We start from the raw sequence: 19111 nt of genomic DNA, 5'->3' as shown, positions 1-19111 counted from the left end.
CTGGGTTCTGGGCTGGTGGGAATCAGACAGGCTGGGCTAAAGCCAGCTGTGATTGTCCATGGGGTGGCCTGGGGTCACAGGTGGGTTATAGGGGTTCTGGGGGTGGGGTCACAAGTGGGGTTACAGGGTTGTGGGGGGTGGGGGTCACAGGTAGGGTTATTGGGGTCATGGGGCTGGGGTCACAGGTGAGGTTATAGGGGTCATTGGTGGGGTCACAGGTCATGAGACTCACAGGTGGGGTTATCGGGGTCATGGGTCATGGGGGTGGGGTCACAGGTGAGGTTATGGGGTCATTGGTGGGGTCACAGGTCATGAGACTCACAGGTGGGGTTATCGGGGTCATGGGTCATGGGGGTGGGGTCACAGGTGAGGTTATGGGGTCATTGGTGGGGTCACAGGTCATGAGGGTCACAGGTGGGGTTATCGGGGTCATGGGTCATGGGGGTGGGGTCACAGGTGAGGTTATGGGGTCATTGGTAGGGTCACAGGTCATGAGGGTCACGGGGGAGTTACAGGGGTCATGGGGGTGGGGTCACGGGGGAGGTTATAGGGGTCATTGGTGGGGTCACGGGGCCGGGGGTCAGGCTGGCCGGAAGGGTCAGAGTCCACCCAGCCTCCTCTCCCCACCCAGCTACGTGCTTCCCTCAGCTCCAGGCTCCCGCGCATGCCCAGTTCTGCTCCCTCAGCGCCCCAAGATCGTACGCATGCGCAGTGCGGGCCGAAGCATGGGCCTAGCAGCCGCCTGCGCCCAAGCCGGCCTCGGCTCGTCCTCCTGAAGGGGGGGGGGGGCACGTGCCGGCCGCATGCGCAGTGCGGCCCCCCTCGGGCCTCCAGCGCTGGCTCGGAGCGCCGCGGGGCCCCGGCCGCGCTCAGGGGCGCATGCGCCCGCGCGCCCGCGACGTCGGCGCGTGCGTGCGTGCGTGCGCGCCCGGCGCGGCGTGCGCGCGCCCCGCGGATCGCCATGGAGGCCTCGGCGAGCGCAGGGGCCGGCGGCGGCGGCGGCGCGGGGCGGCGCTGGTACTTCAGCCGGGAGCAGCTGGAGCGCAGCCCGTCCCGGCGCGCCGGGCTCGACCCGGACAAGGAGCTCTCCTACCGGCAGCAGGCGGCCAACCTGCTCCAGGACATGGGCCAGCGCCTCAACGTGTATCCGCGCCGGGCGGGCTAGGCCGCGAAGCCTGGGGCTCGCGTAGCGCGGCCGGCCGGCCGGCCGGCGGGCGGGCGGGCGGGCGCCGGGGCGGGCGCTGCGCGGGGCGAGGCGCTTCCCGGTCCCACGCGGGGTTCCCTGCGGCGGTTCCCAGGGGTCCCTTGATGCCCGGTACATATGGGCCCCTCCCCGGTCGCTATAATCCAGCCCCCCTCCCCCCCTCCCGGTGCCCAGGCGGGGGCAGCTCGCACGGGTGAGGCCGCGTGTGTGGAAACCTACCCCGCAGAGCCGCCGGGCACGGGGGGCGGCTGCGAGCCCGGCCCCGGGGCGGGCCGCGCGGCTGCCGGCTCAGGGCCTTCAGCAAGGCGAAGCGGGGGCAGGCGCCCCTTCCAGGCGGCTTTTCCCTAACCTTACGCCTTCAGCTCTCAGCTGACCATCAACACCGCCATCGTGTACATGCACCGGTTCTACATGGTTCAGTCCTTCACCCAGTTTCATCGCAACGTAGGTATCGCTCGGACTCTCGCCTTCCCCGGCCCGGAAACCCTGGTGCGATGTTCGTTAGCGGCATTTCCCCGCCAGCGTCTCGGGGGAGCTGTGGCCAGGGCACAAGAGTGGGAGTCGAGAGATCTGGGCTCTCTTTCTCCCTGCTGTGCGGCCTTGAGTGCATCACTTCTTTGTGCCTTCCTTGACTCAGCTGTAAAATAGAAGTAACCCTGATCTACCGGGGAGGGGAGGTTGTGAGCTTCAGCTGATCTCTTTGGGCAAAAGCTGTAATGGAATTGACAGTAGTTATACTTTTGTCACAGCGAATGTTCTTTGGACCTTTAAAAGATCTTTCTTGTTATGTGAATGTTCTCTCTAGTCAGCCTTAGAAATTGACTTTTTGTAGCTTTAATCCTGAACGTTTAGGGACTTTTTAAAAAAAAAAAAAAAAAAAAAAAAAGGGGGGGGCGGGAGGGCATAACATTTTCCTACTACAGACATCTTAATGGGATACCAGAAGAGCATTTCCTCAAATCTGCATCTCCACCTTATCTCTGTATCTGAGGCCTGGAGGAAATCAGTAAATACAATGGTTTCGGAGCTCTAAGATTGCGCAGACCCCATCTGGACGCTAACACTGTAGGCTTGTGACTATTTGAACGAGGAGACCATTTTTGTTTTTTGTTTTTCTCTCTCCATGAAGTCTGTGGCACCAGCAGCCCTGTTCTTGGCAGCCAAGGTGGAGGAACAGCCTCGTAAGCTGGAGCATGTAATCAAGGTAGCGCATGCATGCCTGCATCCTCAGGACACCCCTCCAGACACTAGAAGTGAGGTAAGTGGCCAGACACCAGCAGAATGATTTCCATGCTCGAGAGGGAGGGATGAGAACATCCTCAAAGGGTACTGCATCCTGAAATGTAGAATTCTGGTAATATAAGTAACTTGTGGGGCTAAAGCATCTCATTAACTCCAGTATATAACCATCTGTTCTGTAAATGAGTGGTTACATTGCAGAATGTAGCTTTCAAATCAACCACTATTGTACAGCACAATTTTCAGGCTTCGTCAAAGCAGATGACTTGTCTCTTCTGCTCTGTGATCTCTCCTGTTTCCCTCCGCTATGCCGGTGTGAACGAAAGAATCGGATGTGCCACGTAATTGTGTCTGTATTAGAGGCTTCTGAGTAGGGAGTGGACATATCTGTCAGAGTTAAATAGCACTTGTAGCAAAGCAGAAAATGGTGTGTGCAGTTCAATCCTCTCTCCACCCACCTAATGGTGGGATTGTTAAAAATGTTTCCATTTTCCCCATCTCTCATGACAGCCCTTCATAACTGGAACTGAGTGGCCAACCCTGCTGAAAGGGGGAAGCTTTATCCAGGATCCAAAGCTTGTAGGAAAAAATTTGATTAAAAGGTTAAATTTTAACCCACACTGTTCATGTTGACATGTCCCTTTGTGTTTAAAACTCTCTTATGGAGAGAGAGAGACTAAAGCATATAGCAGCAGCAGCAACCCATGTCAAATGAACACTAGCAGGGGAATGTATCCATCCAGCACTCTGCTTTCTCTCTTTTGGGAGGGAATCTGTGCCAGTTTCCTCTAGTACTGAGTGGGATAAAGATTCCCCCTTGATTTTTATTTTTTATTTTTTTTGGCCTCCCTGAGAGAGAGAGTTAGAAATGTGCAGGCTTTATACAGCGTGCCTCATCGTGAGTAACCTGCCTGTCCTCTCAACCCCAGGCTTACCTGCAGCAAGCTCAAGACCTGGTCATTCTAGAGAGCATTATACTGCAGACCCTGGGTAAGTTTTTCAAAGCGGACGGGCTTCCACTCGAATCCCAGACCCAGGAGGGTTCCGCAGAGCGGAGAGTCTAACCCCCCAGTCTTCTCCACAGCTGGAGGGCAGATGCACAGCTGGCCAATGGGAGAGCAAGAGTCCAGGCAACCACCTTTTTTCACACCACCACTTTCTTCTCATACACGTGTTTTCAGGGTTCACTTACTTTATTTTGAGTTGATAACAGCTTAAACATGCAGAGTTTGACTCGTTTCTATCCCCAGCAGGTTTTGTTCTGCTTGGATGCCAGTTGCTCTGGGTACAAGTGTTATAAATTGTAACAGTGTGGTACTCTGTCTCCTATCCCAGCCACTGGATTAATCCGCTCTGGGGTAGCGAAGGGAGCCTAGAATGAATGTTCATGTTTTGATCAGGTTGCTTCTAGCATTAGTTTTCTTTGGAGGTTTTTTTTTAATGTAGCCCTTTACGTCTAGGATTTGGCATTTCCTATGGCTCTACTAGACACCTGAGTGGTGGAGGCTTCTGTTGATTAAGAAAAAGCCAAGCGAATCTTCTATTTTTTTGTTTTGTTTTATTTTTAAAAAACAATCTTTCCTGATTCATTCAGGAAACGACTAAGTCAGGAGACGACTAAGGGGGCATACGATAGAGGTCTATAAAATCATGGCTGGTGTGGAGAAAGTAAATAGGGAAGTGTTATTTACTCCTTCTCATAACACAAGAACTAGGGGTCACCAAATGAAATTAACAGGCAGCAGATTTAAAACAAACAAAAGGAAGTATTTTTTCACACAATGCACAGTCAGCCTGTGGAACTCCTTTACAGAGGATGTTGTGAAGGCCAAGACTTCACAGATGTTAAGTGGCTTGCCCAGTTACACAGCAGGGTAGCTCTGGAGTCAGCATTTGACATGTAGAATTCCTGGCTCCTTGTCCTGTGCTCAGTCCTCCCAGTTGCCTCTTCTAGAATCCCAGTTCTGCCATGACTATGCTGGTGAGAGAAGTAAATGGACAGAAGCGGATGCTCAGCACGTGGGCTGTCATTTTTAAAAACAACTTACAAAACTAAATGGAAAACTGAAGCAAGGATTTCACTTCATCTGACATTCATGCTACAGGCTCCCTCAAATAGAAGACACCTGCTTCCTTATGGTGCTTTGGGTGGCACAAATTCCTTTGAGCAGATGCTAGTTTTCTTTCTTCCTTCCTTCCAGCTGCTGCAAGAGGCTTTGTCCTACTTAAAATCCGTAATAGGTGTTTTGCTTCCAGTGAAGTCTCTTCAGCAGTAAGCAATTTAGCTGCTTGGAAACCAGTGACCTTCAGGATTTGTGACTGGACAGCTTGATCCTTCTGTTTTATTCCTGCTTGCCTCTGAGCAGAAAGTGTGAGCTTTTAGTGCAGAGGGGAAGCTGAGTTGCCTTTCCAGGAGCAGGAGGCATGTGCGATATTTAAAACCGTGAGGATGCTGTGTTTGTTACCTAATGGTCACATGTCTCTGCCATTCTTTCAGGGTTCGAGATCACTATTGATCACCCCCATACACACGTGGTGAAGTGCACGCAGCTAGTGCGAGGTAAGAGACCTAAAGTGTGCTGTTGAACGCTTGCCACCTTCCATCACAGAGGTGGCTGTATTACCGAGCTAGGTGACATGGTTCCTCTAGAGAGCTCAGAGTTGAAATCATGTGGGATGTTTTGGTTGAAAGGGCTGTATAAGCAGGAGGTGGTAGCATTCATTAACAGTGAATTACCCAGACACTACACAGAGTGTGTGTGTCATTCAATCTAACATTGAAGTAAAGATGCTGCAGTGGCAAATGGGTGCGGGAACGGGTATAATTTTGAGTTGCTGTAAAGCACAACACAGTGGTTTTGTTAAATGCAGGTTTTGTGTTGCTATGGGGCAGAACTGAAACAAATCAGACCAGCAGGATCTTTCATATCCAGTTCTGTGCTTGCTGCGGCCACTCCCTGTAGAAGCCTGTACTTCTAACAGACTAGTACTGTGGAAGTCTCTGCCAAAGTGTTCAAGCTAACTCTTGTTTTTTCCTTTCCCTTTCCAGCCAGCAAGGATTTGGCACAAACTTCCTACTTCATGGCGACCAACAGGTTGTTACTTTTGAATTGATTCCTATGTTTTTAGCAGAGGGTTTTATCGGGGGGTGGGGGGAAATGCCATTTGGACATTCTGGAGTATTATCTAGTGAGTTTGGGGCGTGTGGGGGGGTATTGCTTAGTGCTGTACAACAGAAGAAAGGGTCCCTGTCCCATGGAGCAATCTACAGCGGATAAGGGGACAGCTCCTGGACAGTGCACACTTCTGTTTGGGTAGTTAGAAGAAGAAATGGATTTTAAAGAGTATTTGAAGGAAGTGCTCATTCGCATTACTGAAGTGCCTGGGAGCCCTGTCATGGACTAGGAATTCATGGCGCTAGGCACTGTCCAAACAGAACCAAATGATGCCTCCTGCCCCAGAGAGCCTTGCAATTGACAAGACAGCAGGTGGATGCAGATAGATGGGGGAATGTGAGGAAGCAGTGAGAGATTTGGCAGAGTGCTATGCAGTGGTCTAATGCTAGACATTTATTCCTGAAGAGAGGGACTTAGAAAAGAACTAAGGCAGTTTGGCTTCTTTCTCTTAAAAGATCTTGAGGTGACTTCAGATTTTCAAATAAGGATTGAAAAATTAACTCCAAGTACCAATAAGAGGCCCAAACTGGAAGCTCGTAAAAAATGGAAATTCTTGCAGCCATTACTTCATGCAAACGCATGGAATCAGGTTCAGTGAAAGGTTGTTTAACTTCAACCATGTGTATTGGAGACACCTAGGTTTCATTCTGGAGGGGATGTTGAGATGTTGGAGAAAAGCAGGGCAATATCGTGGAAAACGTAAAAGGCAGAGACATGCCCTTGGGTATGCAGGTGTCTGCATCAGAAAGGACTGGTTCAGCAGGTGAACTTGGGCTTAGGCTTGGTATACTTAAGTCTTGCCCGCATAGCTCTGTTGGTTAGGAGTGTGGGGGGCGGGAACCATACCTCTAAGTGACATAGTTTTGCTGGCATAGCTTATTTGGGGAACTGTATAAGCTGCATCTCCATTAGGGTGACTTGTGGTCTGGCTATGCCAATAGTCCGTTTCTAGTGGAGATAAGGCCGCAGTTGGAAAAGCTGCTTCCATTCCCTGCTGTGCCACTGATTGATTGTGTGACGCACACACACCTTGGGCAAGTCCCCCTCTGTCCTGCCATTCTATTAAATGGAAGTAATTCTCTTCCACCTCTGCTCCAAGGATCTCTGCTGAACTGGTTTTTAATCCTGATCTGGGAACTTTTTTAAATGACACATTTCAGACATGAACTTACTGAACAATAAACACAAAGGAGATGCTACAGTATGGTAGTTCTAGTGATTTGAGGATATGTACTATCAACCATAAATCATTCTGTAAAATGGTAACTCTTAAGGGCAGGTTCACTGGCACACCAGAACAGTGCAAAGCAGCTAAAACCCACTGGCTAATTAAACTGATTACAGTGGCTTTGCATCACCAGAGCAGCACATAGCAACCCTAATATACTGGCAGATCTGGCTCTTAATTGGCAATTGACTTAATTCAGGTTTCAGAGGGTAGTCGTGTTAGTCTGTATCAGCAAAAACAATGAGGATTCCTTGTGGCACCTTAGAGACTAACAAATTTATTTGGGCGTAAGATTTTAGCCCACAAAAGCCACTTCATCGGATGCATGGAGTGAAAATACAGGAGCAGGTATAAATACATGAAAGGATGGGGGGTTCCTTTACCAAGTTAGAGGTCAGTCTAACGAGGTAAATCAATTAACAGCAGGATACCAAGGGAGGAAAATTCTCTTTTGAAGTGGTAAGAGAGTGGCCTATTACAGGCAGTTGACAAGAAGGTGTGAGTAACAGTAGGGAGAAATTAGTATTGGGGAAATTAAGTTTAGGTTTTGTAATGACCCAACCACTCCCAGTCTCTGTTCAGGCCTAATCTGATGGTATCCAGTGTGCAAATTAATTCCAGTTCTGCAGCTTCACGTTGGAGTTTGGTTTTGAAGTTTTTTTTTGTTGAAGAATTGCCACTTCTAGGTCTGTTTGTTGAGTGACCAGAGGTTTAGAGGCTTGTGTTTAGTGAGCCCAGTTTCTGTGAAAGGAGTGGGGCATGGGTCCCCTGTCCATGAGGCCCAGTGTCGATGCTTTCCAAGTTTCCTAGACACTGTTTTCTTGATGCCCAAAGCAACAGTGACAGCTGGGCCAAGTAATAGACCAGGGGAAACTCTTGACAGGAGACCAGGCTCCCTTGTAGATCTTTGAGGCATCAACCAGTGGATTTAGGCCATGGCACTTGGCTGTGGAAGTAGAGGCGTGACTGGTGGAGTTATCTGTCACAATGACCTCATTTAAGTTACCTGGACCTGCTTGGGGCTAATACAACAATCATAACCGTGAATTGCAGTGATGGTTAACGACATCGCTTACTTTACAACTGAAATTTGTACAAAAGTAGGCCATGCTCTAGATTTATTTTTAAGTAAAACAAAGGTTTGGAGAGTCCATTCTGAGAAGATCATTCAGAACGAAGACGACCAACATATACTAAATCTCCTACAGGACTCAGCTTTTAATATATTTTAACAACCATTAGATTAATCTAGGGAATTCTCAGGAAACTAATCTTGTATTTTGAGTGGGTGCTGTAAAGTTGGGGCAAATACAATGTATTTTTCATACAAAGCACAGGTTGAACCCCTGTGAAATGGAGATCAACCTTAACTGTGAAGATGTAACTGGCACCTCCAAATTGTTCTATGAAGTGGATTTGAGGCTTTGTTTGCCATGTCGGGGGGGATGTGTGCAGGGGGGTTGAGGCCCAGTCCAGTGCTGCAGTGTCTCTCTGAGTTGGCAGTTGTTAATCCCCCAGCTCCATTGACATTCAGAAGCTGTGTGGTTTGAGGAAGCCAAGGTTTGAGAGAGGGAGGCAGGAGTGGAAGTCTGTGGGCTTTATTGTTTGAACTGTTGGTTGTTGGGTCTCTCATGATGGTGCATGTGTCATTACCGATCACGTTAACTTCGCAGGAGTTTTGCTTGGGTTGGGAATCGGCATTTTCCAGCCATGTGAATTTGCTTCAGCAGAAGAAATGGAGCTGTCTGAATCTCTCCTTAGGTTGAGCAGAGCCCACTTCCAAGCCAAGAACCCAGCTGCCCACTGCTTCTCTCGGGTTCTGATGTTGGGCCTCAGGGGACTTGGGCTGAAGTCCAGCATAACTTAACTTTTTTTTTCACCTGCAATAGGCAATGGGCCCCAGAGCCCAGAGTTGGGAGGAGCTTGTGGAGAAGCCTGAAAATGAATTGGTTTGAGCAGCACAGGGAAGTAACAAGTGACTTGGCAGTGCATAGAGACGCCTTGACAACAAGGGATGTCTTGGGGGAGGAATTGTCCTTTTCCCTTCAGGAACATTCCCACCATGCCCACCTCTTCCGCAGTGTCTGTTCAGCGGGGGATTGTGTGTGCTGAGGTTCAGGCCTGGGAGTTCATGGCTTTCTGTTTCTCTCTCCCTGCTGGTGACGTCAGCCTGCACCTGACCACCTTCAGCCTGCAGTACACCCCTCCCGTTGTGGCCTGCGTCTGTATCCACCTGGCTTGTAAGTGGTCCAACTGGGAGATCCCAGTCTCCACGGACGGGAAGCACTGGTGGGAATACGTTGATGGCACTGTAACTCTGGAGCTCTTAGACGGTAAGTTTTGGAGCAAGGTCCCCCCCAGAAAGGCACTCTTATTATCTTGGCATCTATTCCTGGGTCTGCCATTCAGACACAGCCACTGACCAATTCATGGACTTCAAGGGCTTCTGATCTTGCCAGGGTTTTCAGTGTGGCAGCTTCTTTGGTGCAATAGAGACAGTAGAAGTCATGGAGTGGGATGAGCTTAACTAGTCAGTGCTACTACTTCACTGTATTTCCCTTCCTGAAATAGCTCTATCTCATCATGAATAGCTCCACCCATCAGTGAGCAGCGGGCTGCTGGCTTGTGGCTGCTCTGCGTCCTCCCTCTGACCCTCTTGTCTGTGTTTTGTGTGTCCCCTTTGCAGAGCTGACTCATGAATTCCTGCAGATTCTTGAGAAAACTCCCAACCGGCTCAAACGCATCCGCAACTGGCGGGTAAGAATTTCCTCTCTTGGGCTGCTGTCCACTGCTCTGGCTCTGAGTCTCCTGTCTGGCCTCTGGGCTGGGCTGTCTGTAGTACTGACAGTGCTCAGGGGAAGGAGGGGCACTTCAATATTAAGGTTTAACAGACCGTACATTTCTGTTTTCATTCGTCTTGAATAAACTCATTGATGAGCTCGCTGTTCTCCTAGCCAGGGCTTGACAAACCCACTCCTTCAGGAGGTGTGTAACACCTCCCCGTCCATGGGCGAGAGGAGAGGGCTGGGTGCCACTTTCTGTGGCCTCTAAGCTTTGCTTTAAACCTGTATGTTTGAAGCCATGAGGGCTACACAAACATAAGAATGGCCATACTGGGTCAGACCAAAGGTCCGTTTAGCCCAGTATCCTGTCTTCCGATGCCAAGGGGCCCCAGAGGGAATGAACAGAACAGGGAATCATCAAGTGACCCATCCCCGTCTCCCATTCCCAGCTTCTGGCAAACAGAGGCTAGAGACACCATCCCTGCCCAACCTATCCTGCATGAATTTATCTAGTTCTTTTTTGAACCCTGTTATGGTCTTGGCCTTCACAACATCCTCTGGCAAGGAGTTCCACAGGTTGAATGTGCATTGTGTGAAGAAATACTTCCTTTTATTTGTTTTAAATCTGCTGCCTATTAATTTCATTTGGTGACCCCCTAGTTCTTCTGTTATAAGTAGTAGTAAATAACACTTCCTTATTTACTTTCTCCACACCTGTCATGATTTTATAAACCTCTATCATATCCCCCCTTAGCCATCTTTTCCCAGCTGAAAAGCAGCAGTCTTATTAATCTCTCCTCATATGACAGCCCTATTCATACCTGTAATCATTTTTGTTGTCCTCTTCTGAACCTTTTCCAATTCCAGTATATCTTTTTTGAGATGGGTCGACCACATCTGCACGCAGTATTCAAGATGTGGGTGTTCCGTGGATTTATATAGGGACAATATTATAATTTCTGTCTTATTTTCTATCCCTTTCTTAATGATTCCCAACATTCTATTAGATGTTTTTTGACTGCTGCTGCACATTGAGTGGATGTTTTCAGAGAACTATCCACAATGACTCAAAGATCTTTCTTGAATGGTAACAGTTAATTTAGATCCCATCATTTTATATGTATAGTTGAGATTGTTTTCCAATGTGCATTACTTTGAATTTATCAACTGATCGATTTTTCTGATTGAATTTCATCTGCCATTTTGTTGCCCAGTCACCCAGCTTTGTGAGATCCTTTTGTAGCTCTTCGCAATCTGCCTGGGACTTAACTATTTTGAGTAGTTTTGTCATCTGCAAATTTTGTCATCTCACTGTCTACTCCTTTTTCCGGATTGTTTATGAATATGTTTAAATAGGACTGGGCCCAGTACAGATCCTTGGGGGACACCACTATTTACCTCTCTCCATTCTGAAAACTGACCATTTATTCCTACCCTTTGTATCCTGTCTTTTAACCGGTTACCGATCCCTGAGAAACCTTCCTTCCTTATCCCATGACTGCTTACTTTACTTAATAATCTTCGGTGAGGGACTTTGTCAAAGGCTTTCTGAAAATCTAAGTACACTGTATCCACTGGATCCCCTTTGTCAACATGCTTGTTGACCCCCTCAAAGAATTCTAGGAGATTGGTGAGGCATGATTTCCCTTGACAAAAACCATGCTGACTCTTCAACAAATTATGTTAATTTATATGTCTGACAATTTTGTTCTTTTCTATAGTTTCAACCAGTTTGCCCGGCGCTGAGGTCAGGCTCACCGGTTTTTGTCATTGCCGGGGTCCCCTCTGGAGCCCTTTTTAAGAATTGGCATCAACCACCTTAAATTTGCCCTGCCTTTAAACAATAGAGGTGTGAACTGTCCAAAGCCCTAACCCGCAGCCAAGTGCTAGTTGCCTAGGGCCTCTCACCCCAGGGCATGCTGCTCTCTGCTGCTGTCTGTATTTGTAAACATGTGGTCTCTTCTGGGGCAAAAATGTGTTTTGCAAAAAGAATTCTCCCCCAGGCTGGTGCTGAAGCGGGTGAGAGATGTACAACTTGTTGCAGGACCATTTAGTGTGATAGCCCCAATATGAGGGAAGCTGCGTGATCATGAGCACCTTAGTTTTGCTACTTACTCTGCACAGTGGCAGTTCTCCCTTTTTCTCCCTGAGTGGGTAACAGGGCCTGTGTCAGTGACAAAGCCACTGAGGTACAAATGTCCTTTCTTGCTGCTTTATTTCAGGCCTCCCAAGCAGCCAAGAAATCCAAAGCAGACGACCAAGGAGAAGATGAGTGCCTCTCGGAGCAAACTATTCTCAGCATGATCTCCAGGAACAATTCTGACATGAACATTGCAGGCTTAATGAGTATGTCAACTTCCTCGACTGCAGGAGCCGGGCCTCCCCTCCCAGATGGAGAGGACTCTCCCACTGATCTGAGCAGTATGGATATGTTTCAGTCAGAGCACTGGATGTCCCACCATCCTCCACACAAGCTAGAGGCTGGCCAGGTTCACAGGACTAACGAAAGCTCAGCAGCCACTGAGCAGGATGGCGCTGCTTACCAGAAGCAGAGCAGCAAGAGCGCGCCCTCAGCAAAGGTGTCGCTGAAAGAGTACCGCGCCAAGCATGCTGAAGAGCTGGCCGCACAGAAGCGGCAGCTGGAGAACATGGAGGCCAATGTGCGGTCTCAGTATGCCTATGCTGCACAGAATCTCCTGGTCCAGCAGCAGAGGGAGAGGGAAGTCCAGCAGGAGAACAACCCCTCCCCAGTCCTGAAGATTCCCACCGGCAGCTCCGAAAGCGCAGAGCGCCCTCCTCTGGAGAAGAGCGACAAGGCCTCCGCCCTGAAGCTGAGGATTCCTGTGGCAGGGGGAGGAGGGGACAGACAACTCTCCTCGAAACCAGAGGAGATCAAAATGCGCATCAAGGTGCCGACTGCCTCAGATCGGCACAGCTCCTCAGACGAGAGCAGCGGGAAGAGCCGGGAGCACAAGGAGAAACACAAGGCCCACTTGTCCAACCACCACCATCACAATCATCACTCGCACAAACACTTGCATGTGCAGCCTGCAGCTGGGGCCAGCGGTGCCGGGGGCAAGCGACCAGGAGACTCTAAACACAGCAGCCAGCAGGGCAGCCTGGCCCATAAAAGCTTCAGCTTGTCTGGGTCCTCTCGGAAAAGGCCTCTCCTGGAAGAGGCGTCTGCTGCTGCACATGAGCACCAGCCAAAAATCAGTAAGAGCTCCAAAGCTGCTGGCATGCAGTTTTCTTTTGCCCACCTCCCCGGGGCTACCCAGCTTCCTGGGCACAGCTTGGATACAGCTGGCGTCCCCTTCCCCCAGGCCGGCAAAGCCAGGGGGACCCATGGGAAATCGGACAAAGGCCCCACCGGTGCTAATGGGCACAACACAAACCAGGCCATTGACTACCAGGATACAGTCAACATGCTGCACTCGCTGCTGAGCGCCCAGGGTATGCAGCCCACCCAGCCCCCAGCTTTCGACTTTGCCCACTCGTATGGCGAGTACTTGAATCCAAGGGCCGCTGGGAGCTCCAGAGCTGCCAACACGGACAAGCCCCGACCACCCCCACTGCCCTCAGAACCCCCTCCCCCCCTCCCTCCTCTGCCCAAGTAAAGTCCTTTTTACTACTGAGTTTGTATAGACATGCCTGGAATCTGGGCCACCCCCTTCAGGGGAGGGGCAGGGTGGTCTGACCCCACTGCCTCACAAAACTATTTTATTATTATTATTATTATTTTATTATTTTTATTGGTCTTAGAGTGCGGAGTCCTCCAAGCTGTGAAAGGATAAGAAATGTCCTTCCTTCTCCTCACTCTCCCCATCAGAATCCCACTGGGCTGCAGGGGCCTGCCCCCTCTGGGAACAGAGGCCCCTCTGGGCGTTGCAGTGGGGGCGGGGATGTGGGGGTACCTAAAACGTGTCGCAGAATCTCTTAAAGACATTTTTAAAATAATTTAAACAGTAAGTTATATCTGTTCATAGTATTTTGTTCACTTTAATTTTGTGAAGCTGGCAGGTGATGTAAAGTGCCCTAGCACTGCTGCAGGGGCTGGGGGAGGGAGCTTGTGTGAAGGGCTTGCATGGCTTGTCCTCGGCTCGTTTGAGCACTGAGTGGTGTAGAGAAGGTGGTCAGGAGCTGACCTGTAAGAAGAGGGCCATGAATGGAAGCAGCATGGTCTGGTGGTGATGGAGCCAGGCAATTCCAGCTTGGGGCATTACCTGGGCTGAGTCACTTCAGTTTCCTCCTTTGTGAAATAAGGTTGGTGCTGACCACCTCCTCCCCCTTGCAAAGGGCTTTACCCACCAGTTGGTATTGGCTCTGTCCCTCCTTCCTCTGGAGGGGAGGATCCCTGTGCACCTCAGTATCACTGGGAGGCAAGGGCAGTTCCCTACCAGATTGTGCTGGTTCCATTGAAAAGTCCCCACTGCTGTGACTGACTCAGTCTGCCATGTGCCAGTAATGAGGGGGGTTACAGGGTCAGAGTGATGGGAGTCTGGCTGGCTGTTGCACAAAGGGGCCGCTGAAATGCGGATGGGTCTGCCGCCTAGAGCAGCAGCAAGGTGCCATCCGGGATCTCGCTCCAGTCTCCTGTGGGGGGGAAGCATGATAGCGGAGGTGAGATTGGGGATGGGGGAAGGTGCTGTGCCCAGGAGGGTGGTGAAACAGAATTGTGATTGGGGGTGCTTCAAAGTGTATTTCAGTCACATTATGGAATGAGATTCTTCATATTTGTTACAAAGAAAAAAATACTGCAAAAAAGTGAACTGTTTTGAAATAGTCCTTTGTAGGGGGCTGAGGTTGAATGTGAAAGGACCAGTCAGGCCAGTGTGTGACTTGAGTTTTCACTGCAAAAGGGGCTGGGACCCCCACTTGGGCTGACATTCCTGTGGGGGTTGGGAATCTCTGTATTTCCCCGAGCCAGCTGGGGCCAGAGTTGCTGCCTGTGTATTTCTGCCCGTTCAGTTGCCCATAAAGACAAGCGGTCACGTGCTTGGAGCTGGCTTGAGTTCTGGGGGCTGTAATTGGGAGCCCCCCACAGGTGGCAGTGGCTGGAAAGAGATCTAGTCATTTCTGCCTAATGCAGAATCCTCCTTGCATTTGCCCAAGTCTCTTGGAATCTGACCATTTAACCCCTCACCCACTGGCTAACACTAGTTCTGTTGCAGAGTATGTGCGCCAAAGATGCAGCGCAGACATCTCCTAGGATCTGAGGCAGCTGCTGGGGACAGGTCACAGTCCGGGTTTTTAATGGCATGCTCTCAAAATCCACAAGTCCTCTGTAAAGCTTGGGCTGGATTCTGCACTTACTCTGGTGTCAGTCTGGGGGAAATTGCTGAAGTCAATCCAGACTGACACAAGTTTTACCCAGAGGAGAGTCTGACCCAGTGCATCTGGCTGATGTAACGCAGAAGCACCAAGATACAGATGAGCTGAGGGGGGGACTCTAGGATCAACCTACCTGTGTCTCCAGTTAGCATTGTTAGAGCAGTTGACTTTCTGCTGTCTAGAAAAGTCCATCCTGCATCTGTGTGGCCTGGACCGGAGGGCACCACTTAGGGGTAGCTCGCTGAGGGACCCCTGTGGCTGCTTTGCTGCTGCTCTCTCCCAGAATGTGGACCCAGAGCTTCTAGGGAAGCAGGGGAGCCCTAGCTAGTTTTGGGCAAGCATTTTTGTTTCATTTACTCATCTCCCCAAGAAGCTGGAGGTTTTCTCTTGTGGCACAGGTTATAATTTTCCAGATTTCCAGTAAACTGTCTTCACATGCTTTTGGGAAACTCAATGTCCCCTGCATTGAACTCTGCCTGTCTTTTTTTAACTTTCTGTTTAACCTGGAACTGCACTGTCCCCGGCCAGGAAGACTCTCTCAGTGCAGGGCTGTCGTCTGGTTTTGCGTGCAAAACTTTTATTCCCTTTTTACATATGTAACGCTGAGACTCCCAGCAGGGATTTGGTCTTTGCTTAACCTGCAGCTTTTGTGGCACACTAGCTGTCTCTTTAACCAAGCCATTAATGAGGCTTTCTTTTAATCACGGACATAGGCACTTTCTAGCTCTGCCCTTTCGCTTTTAGGGATTTTTAGCTTACTGATTCAGATGCAGCCTCCTCTGCAGGGGTTGGATGGAGCAGACCCTTCATAGGGTTCAACAGACTGGGGTTTCTCTGGGGGGTGTCTTGTCAGTTTCTGGAAAATGTTTGTTTTTTTTTTAAATGGCTACATTTCTTAAACTTCCAGCTGCAAAGCTAACCCTGGGGTTTATGCACTGCCCTTAGCCCGCTGCCATAAACAAGTACAGCTGATGACCAGGCTTCTGGAATTCCGTTCCCATTTGGACCCCTCAATGGAAAGGCCAGTCTTTCAAGAGTGCTCAGTGCCCACCAGCGCCCACAGAGATCACCCAGGAAGCTAGAATCCTGGTTTGGTGGATTGTGTAAAACTTCAAGCTGTCTTAAAAAAATGGAGGGGGGAAAACCCAACTGTTTAAATTATCTCCTTCACAACAGGTGTGAGCTTGCGAATCTTGCATAGTTTGTGGTATGTATGGGGCACAGGCCTTGTGGGTATTTTTCCCGTGTGGTGGATCCTATTTTAAAGGATGGGGTTTGGGTTAAGATTGTGGGGGACAAATTCTGGGGGAAGAAAAATCTTTGTTCTCTAGGTTTCTTTCCCTGTGTGATTTTAAAAAAAAATTTTTCATAAGAGAAAGTATAAAAAGGTAAATGATTTATCAGGGGTTTCCTTTTTAAGATATAATAAGAGTTTGGCTTGAATCATGGGGGAACTTTCTTCTGGTATCCCTGTCCAAAATGCATCTCACATCCCATATGGAAAAAGAGCACAATGCACTGAGTAGAGAAATCACTTGTGTTGCAGGCACTCTTAAATGCATGAATTCAGTGTCTGCTTTACCATCTAAAATTGCCTCTAGGTTTTATCCAGAATGCTTGGTGTGCTCATGTAATAGAGCAGAGAATCTGACTTCCCATATGCTATGGGCCCAGCTTGGGTGTGATGGGAAGAGTGGGCATTAGTGGATCAGGAAATTGAAGTAGATGACCCTGACTGAAACTCATTTGGCATTCTGTGCTTTGGTATGAGCTGACTTTCCTCCTGGCAGTGGAAAGAATGGCATGGGTGTAAGTCACTGGATGTTGGAGGTGGGGTGGAGGTTGCTCCACCTTAAGTACTTGATGGTTGCTTTTCCTGCATTGCCTCTCCTCTGGGTAAGTAATCTGGCTTCTGCCATATCTGTGCAAAGGAGGCTACTCTGCCACTGTCACCGGATGTGCAATGTACAGTGCTGCTGAAATTAGCAGACACTTTCCATGGATGTTCCAATCTTTTCTTCCACATTCAATTTGTCCCCATATTTCTTGAGAAGGCGGGGAGTAAAATATAGGGTCTGTGAAACCTCTGCAGTGAGGGAAGGAAGCTCTGCCCGAACTTTCCACAGCACAGATAACCTCCTGCAGTCATGACTCTGCTCTCTTTCACATAGACACTAAGCAAACATGGATTGTGAAGATAGCAGCCCTGCACCCTGGTCGCAGTCCAACATGCTTTTCCCCTCTGAGGAGGTGTATGGTCTAAAATTCTTCATTCCTTTGTTTGGGGAAGTGATGGGAGGGAAGGATGACTGCAGGGGGGAGAGAGAAAGGGCAATTTAATCCTATTCTGAAGTGTTACAAATATTTAAACTTTGGACATTTTTTAAAAAGAGAGACAAGTTTGCTACAATTCCATTGTAAACTCATTTCCCTTCCAGACATGGCTATGCTGGCTGTCTGGGAGGGGCACAACTGGCTTGAGCCTTCACTGCCACCCCGCTATTGGGATGCGAAAGGAACGCTTGACAGCATTCAAAGTACTGGTGCTTCACAACACCTTTGACTACTGGCGGTCTGTACAGAGTGAGGGCTGGGGGGTGATAAACTGCACCATTCCTAAGCTTTCTCCTTTCTGTGATTATATGAAACTCTGATTGGATTCAATTTTTTTTTTTTAAACCCACATTAAGCCAAAGAGCCCAATCAATGCGTTTTCTGATCTCTCAATCTCTCACTCAGGGTCTGCCTTGTGGTTGCAAACTGACCAATTCGGGTTTTTCCCTTCCCTTCCACTGCTGCTGTTGCCTGTCTCCTGATACCTACTGCATTGTTTCTCTCCCCCCCGCCCCCCATACAAAATGTGAAGAGCTTCCTGTGCACAAACCAGCAGGAAGCTGGATAACTAATGGGGCTACAGGTGTTGGCGATCTTGCTGTCAAGTATGTTTCTCTCTGTATTTATCCACATCAATAAAAGTTAAAGGCAAAGGAGTCAATGAATTCAGCTGCTGCTTGGTTTTTTTTAACTGATAATTACAAAGGGAAAATAGGCTCAGCCTGAGGTTAAGGTGCAGACTTTAGAAGGGGGAGACCTAGGTTTTATTCCTGAGTCTGCCCCAGACTTTGTTGCTATTCCTCCGTTTCCCATACTGAAAGTGGGGAGTGGAGTGTCAGCCTCCCACCTTGAAGGCTGAGGTAGTGAGGGGTTGGCCATGCTGGCTGGCTGGGGAAGTGTCATGTGTTAAGACTCCTGGAGAAAAAGATGGTGAGTAAACTACAAGAGGCAAAACCCTACCCAATCTCATCTGTTCTGTGTATAGAAAAAGAGGAAGTCCCCAACTGCCACTAATGGCACTAGTGTGCTCTTCGCCTCTTGCTGTGCATAATTCATGGCAATGAAAGCTCTGAACAGTGAAGGCTGGATATCTAGCCAAGAAAAGGAACTCCAGTGTGCCAAGCTTGACAGTGAATTTATAGTCTAGGAGGAATGGCTCAACCCTAGCTTGTGCGGTGGACAGCTGGAATTTGCTTCCCTCCCAGTGACTCTGAATCATAGAATATCAGGGTTGGAAGGGACCTCAGGAGGTCATCTAGTCCAGCCCCCTGCTCAAAGCTGGACCAATCCCCAACTAAATCATCCCAGCCAGGGCTTTGTGAAGCCTGACCTGAAAAACCTCAAATGAAGGAGATTCCACCACCTCCCTAGGTGACCCATTCCAGTGCTTCACCACCCTCCTTGTGACAAAGATTTTCCTAATATCCAACCTAAACCTCCCCGTTGCAACTTGAGATCATTACTCCTTGTTCTGTCCTCTGATAATGGTCCAAGACAGGGTATTTTGTCTAGCTAGGCATGCTATTCATAGCCGCATGATACGAAGTAAAGATGGTTGCTCTGAAGCCTGCCTAGCTTGGCTGTGAAGTCGCTGCTTTCCTGATAGCATCTTAGTACCTCTGTGAAAGGATGTGCTGGTCTTAATCCACAAAGCTAACCTGTCCTGCTTCTGAAATTTTCCCCCCTGCCCCCCCTTTTGCGAGGGCTAGCTGGGTCCATGGTACTGGTTCTTTGGCCTTGGGTGTCCAGGTTCTTCAGTGCCAAGTGGAGGCTAGTAACCTCCTTTTTAATGGGGGATGGAAGAGACCCTGGAGCC

General features: G+C 49.2%; 1 protein-coding gene across 2 annotated transcripts; it reads left to right on the top strand.

Annotated features, from left to right (window-relative positions):
- The first annotated feature begins 930 nt into the window (after positions 1 to 930).
- On the top strand, positions 931 to 17960 carry CCNT1 (cyclin T1). 2 transcript variants are annotated; one of them, XM_073319124.2, is made up of 9 exons: positions 939 to 1143; positions 1567 to 1648; positions 2334 to 2462; positions 3373 to 3433; positions 4941 to 5003; positions 5493 to 5538; positions 9017 to 9180; positions 9534 to 9604; positions 11853 to 17960. In XM_073319124.2, exons 1-9 carry the CDS (start codon positions 962 to 964, stop codon positions 13245 to 13247), a joined length of 2193 nt encoding a protein of 730 aa, XP_073175225.1. In that variant the 5' UTR covers positions 939 to 961; the 3' UTR covers positions 13248 to 17960. The 2 variants fall into 2 exon arrangements, with proteins under 2 accessions (XP_073175226.1, XP_073175225.1); XM_073319125.1 differs by lacking the exons at positions 9534 to 9604; positions 11853 to 17960 and having other exon boundaries at positions 931 to 1143; positions 8737 to 9041.
- Positions 17961 to 19111: the final 1151 nt, after the last annotated feature.

This window comes from Lepidochelys kempii, chromosome 20 (assembly GCF_965140285.1).
Source record: "Lepidochelys kempii isolate rLepKem1 chromosome 20, rLepKem1.hap1, whole genome shotgun sequence".
Classification (NCBI taxonomy): Eukaryota; Metazoa; Chordata; order Testudines; family Cheloniidae; genus Lepidochelys; species Lepidochelys kempii.
The sequence above is the reverse complement of the archived record's forward strand: the minus strand, read 5'-3'. Positions and strand labels throughout refer to the sequence as shown.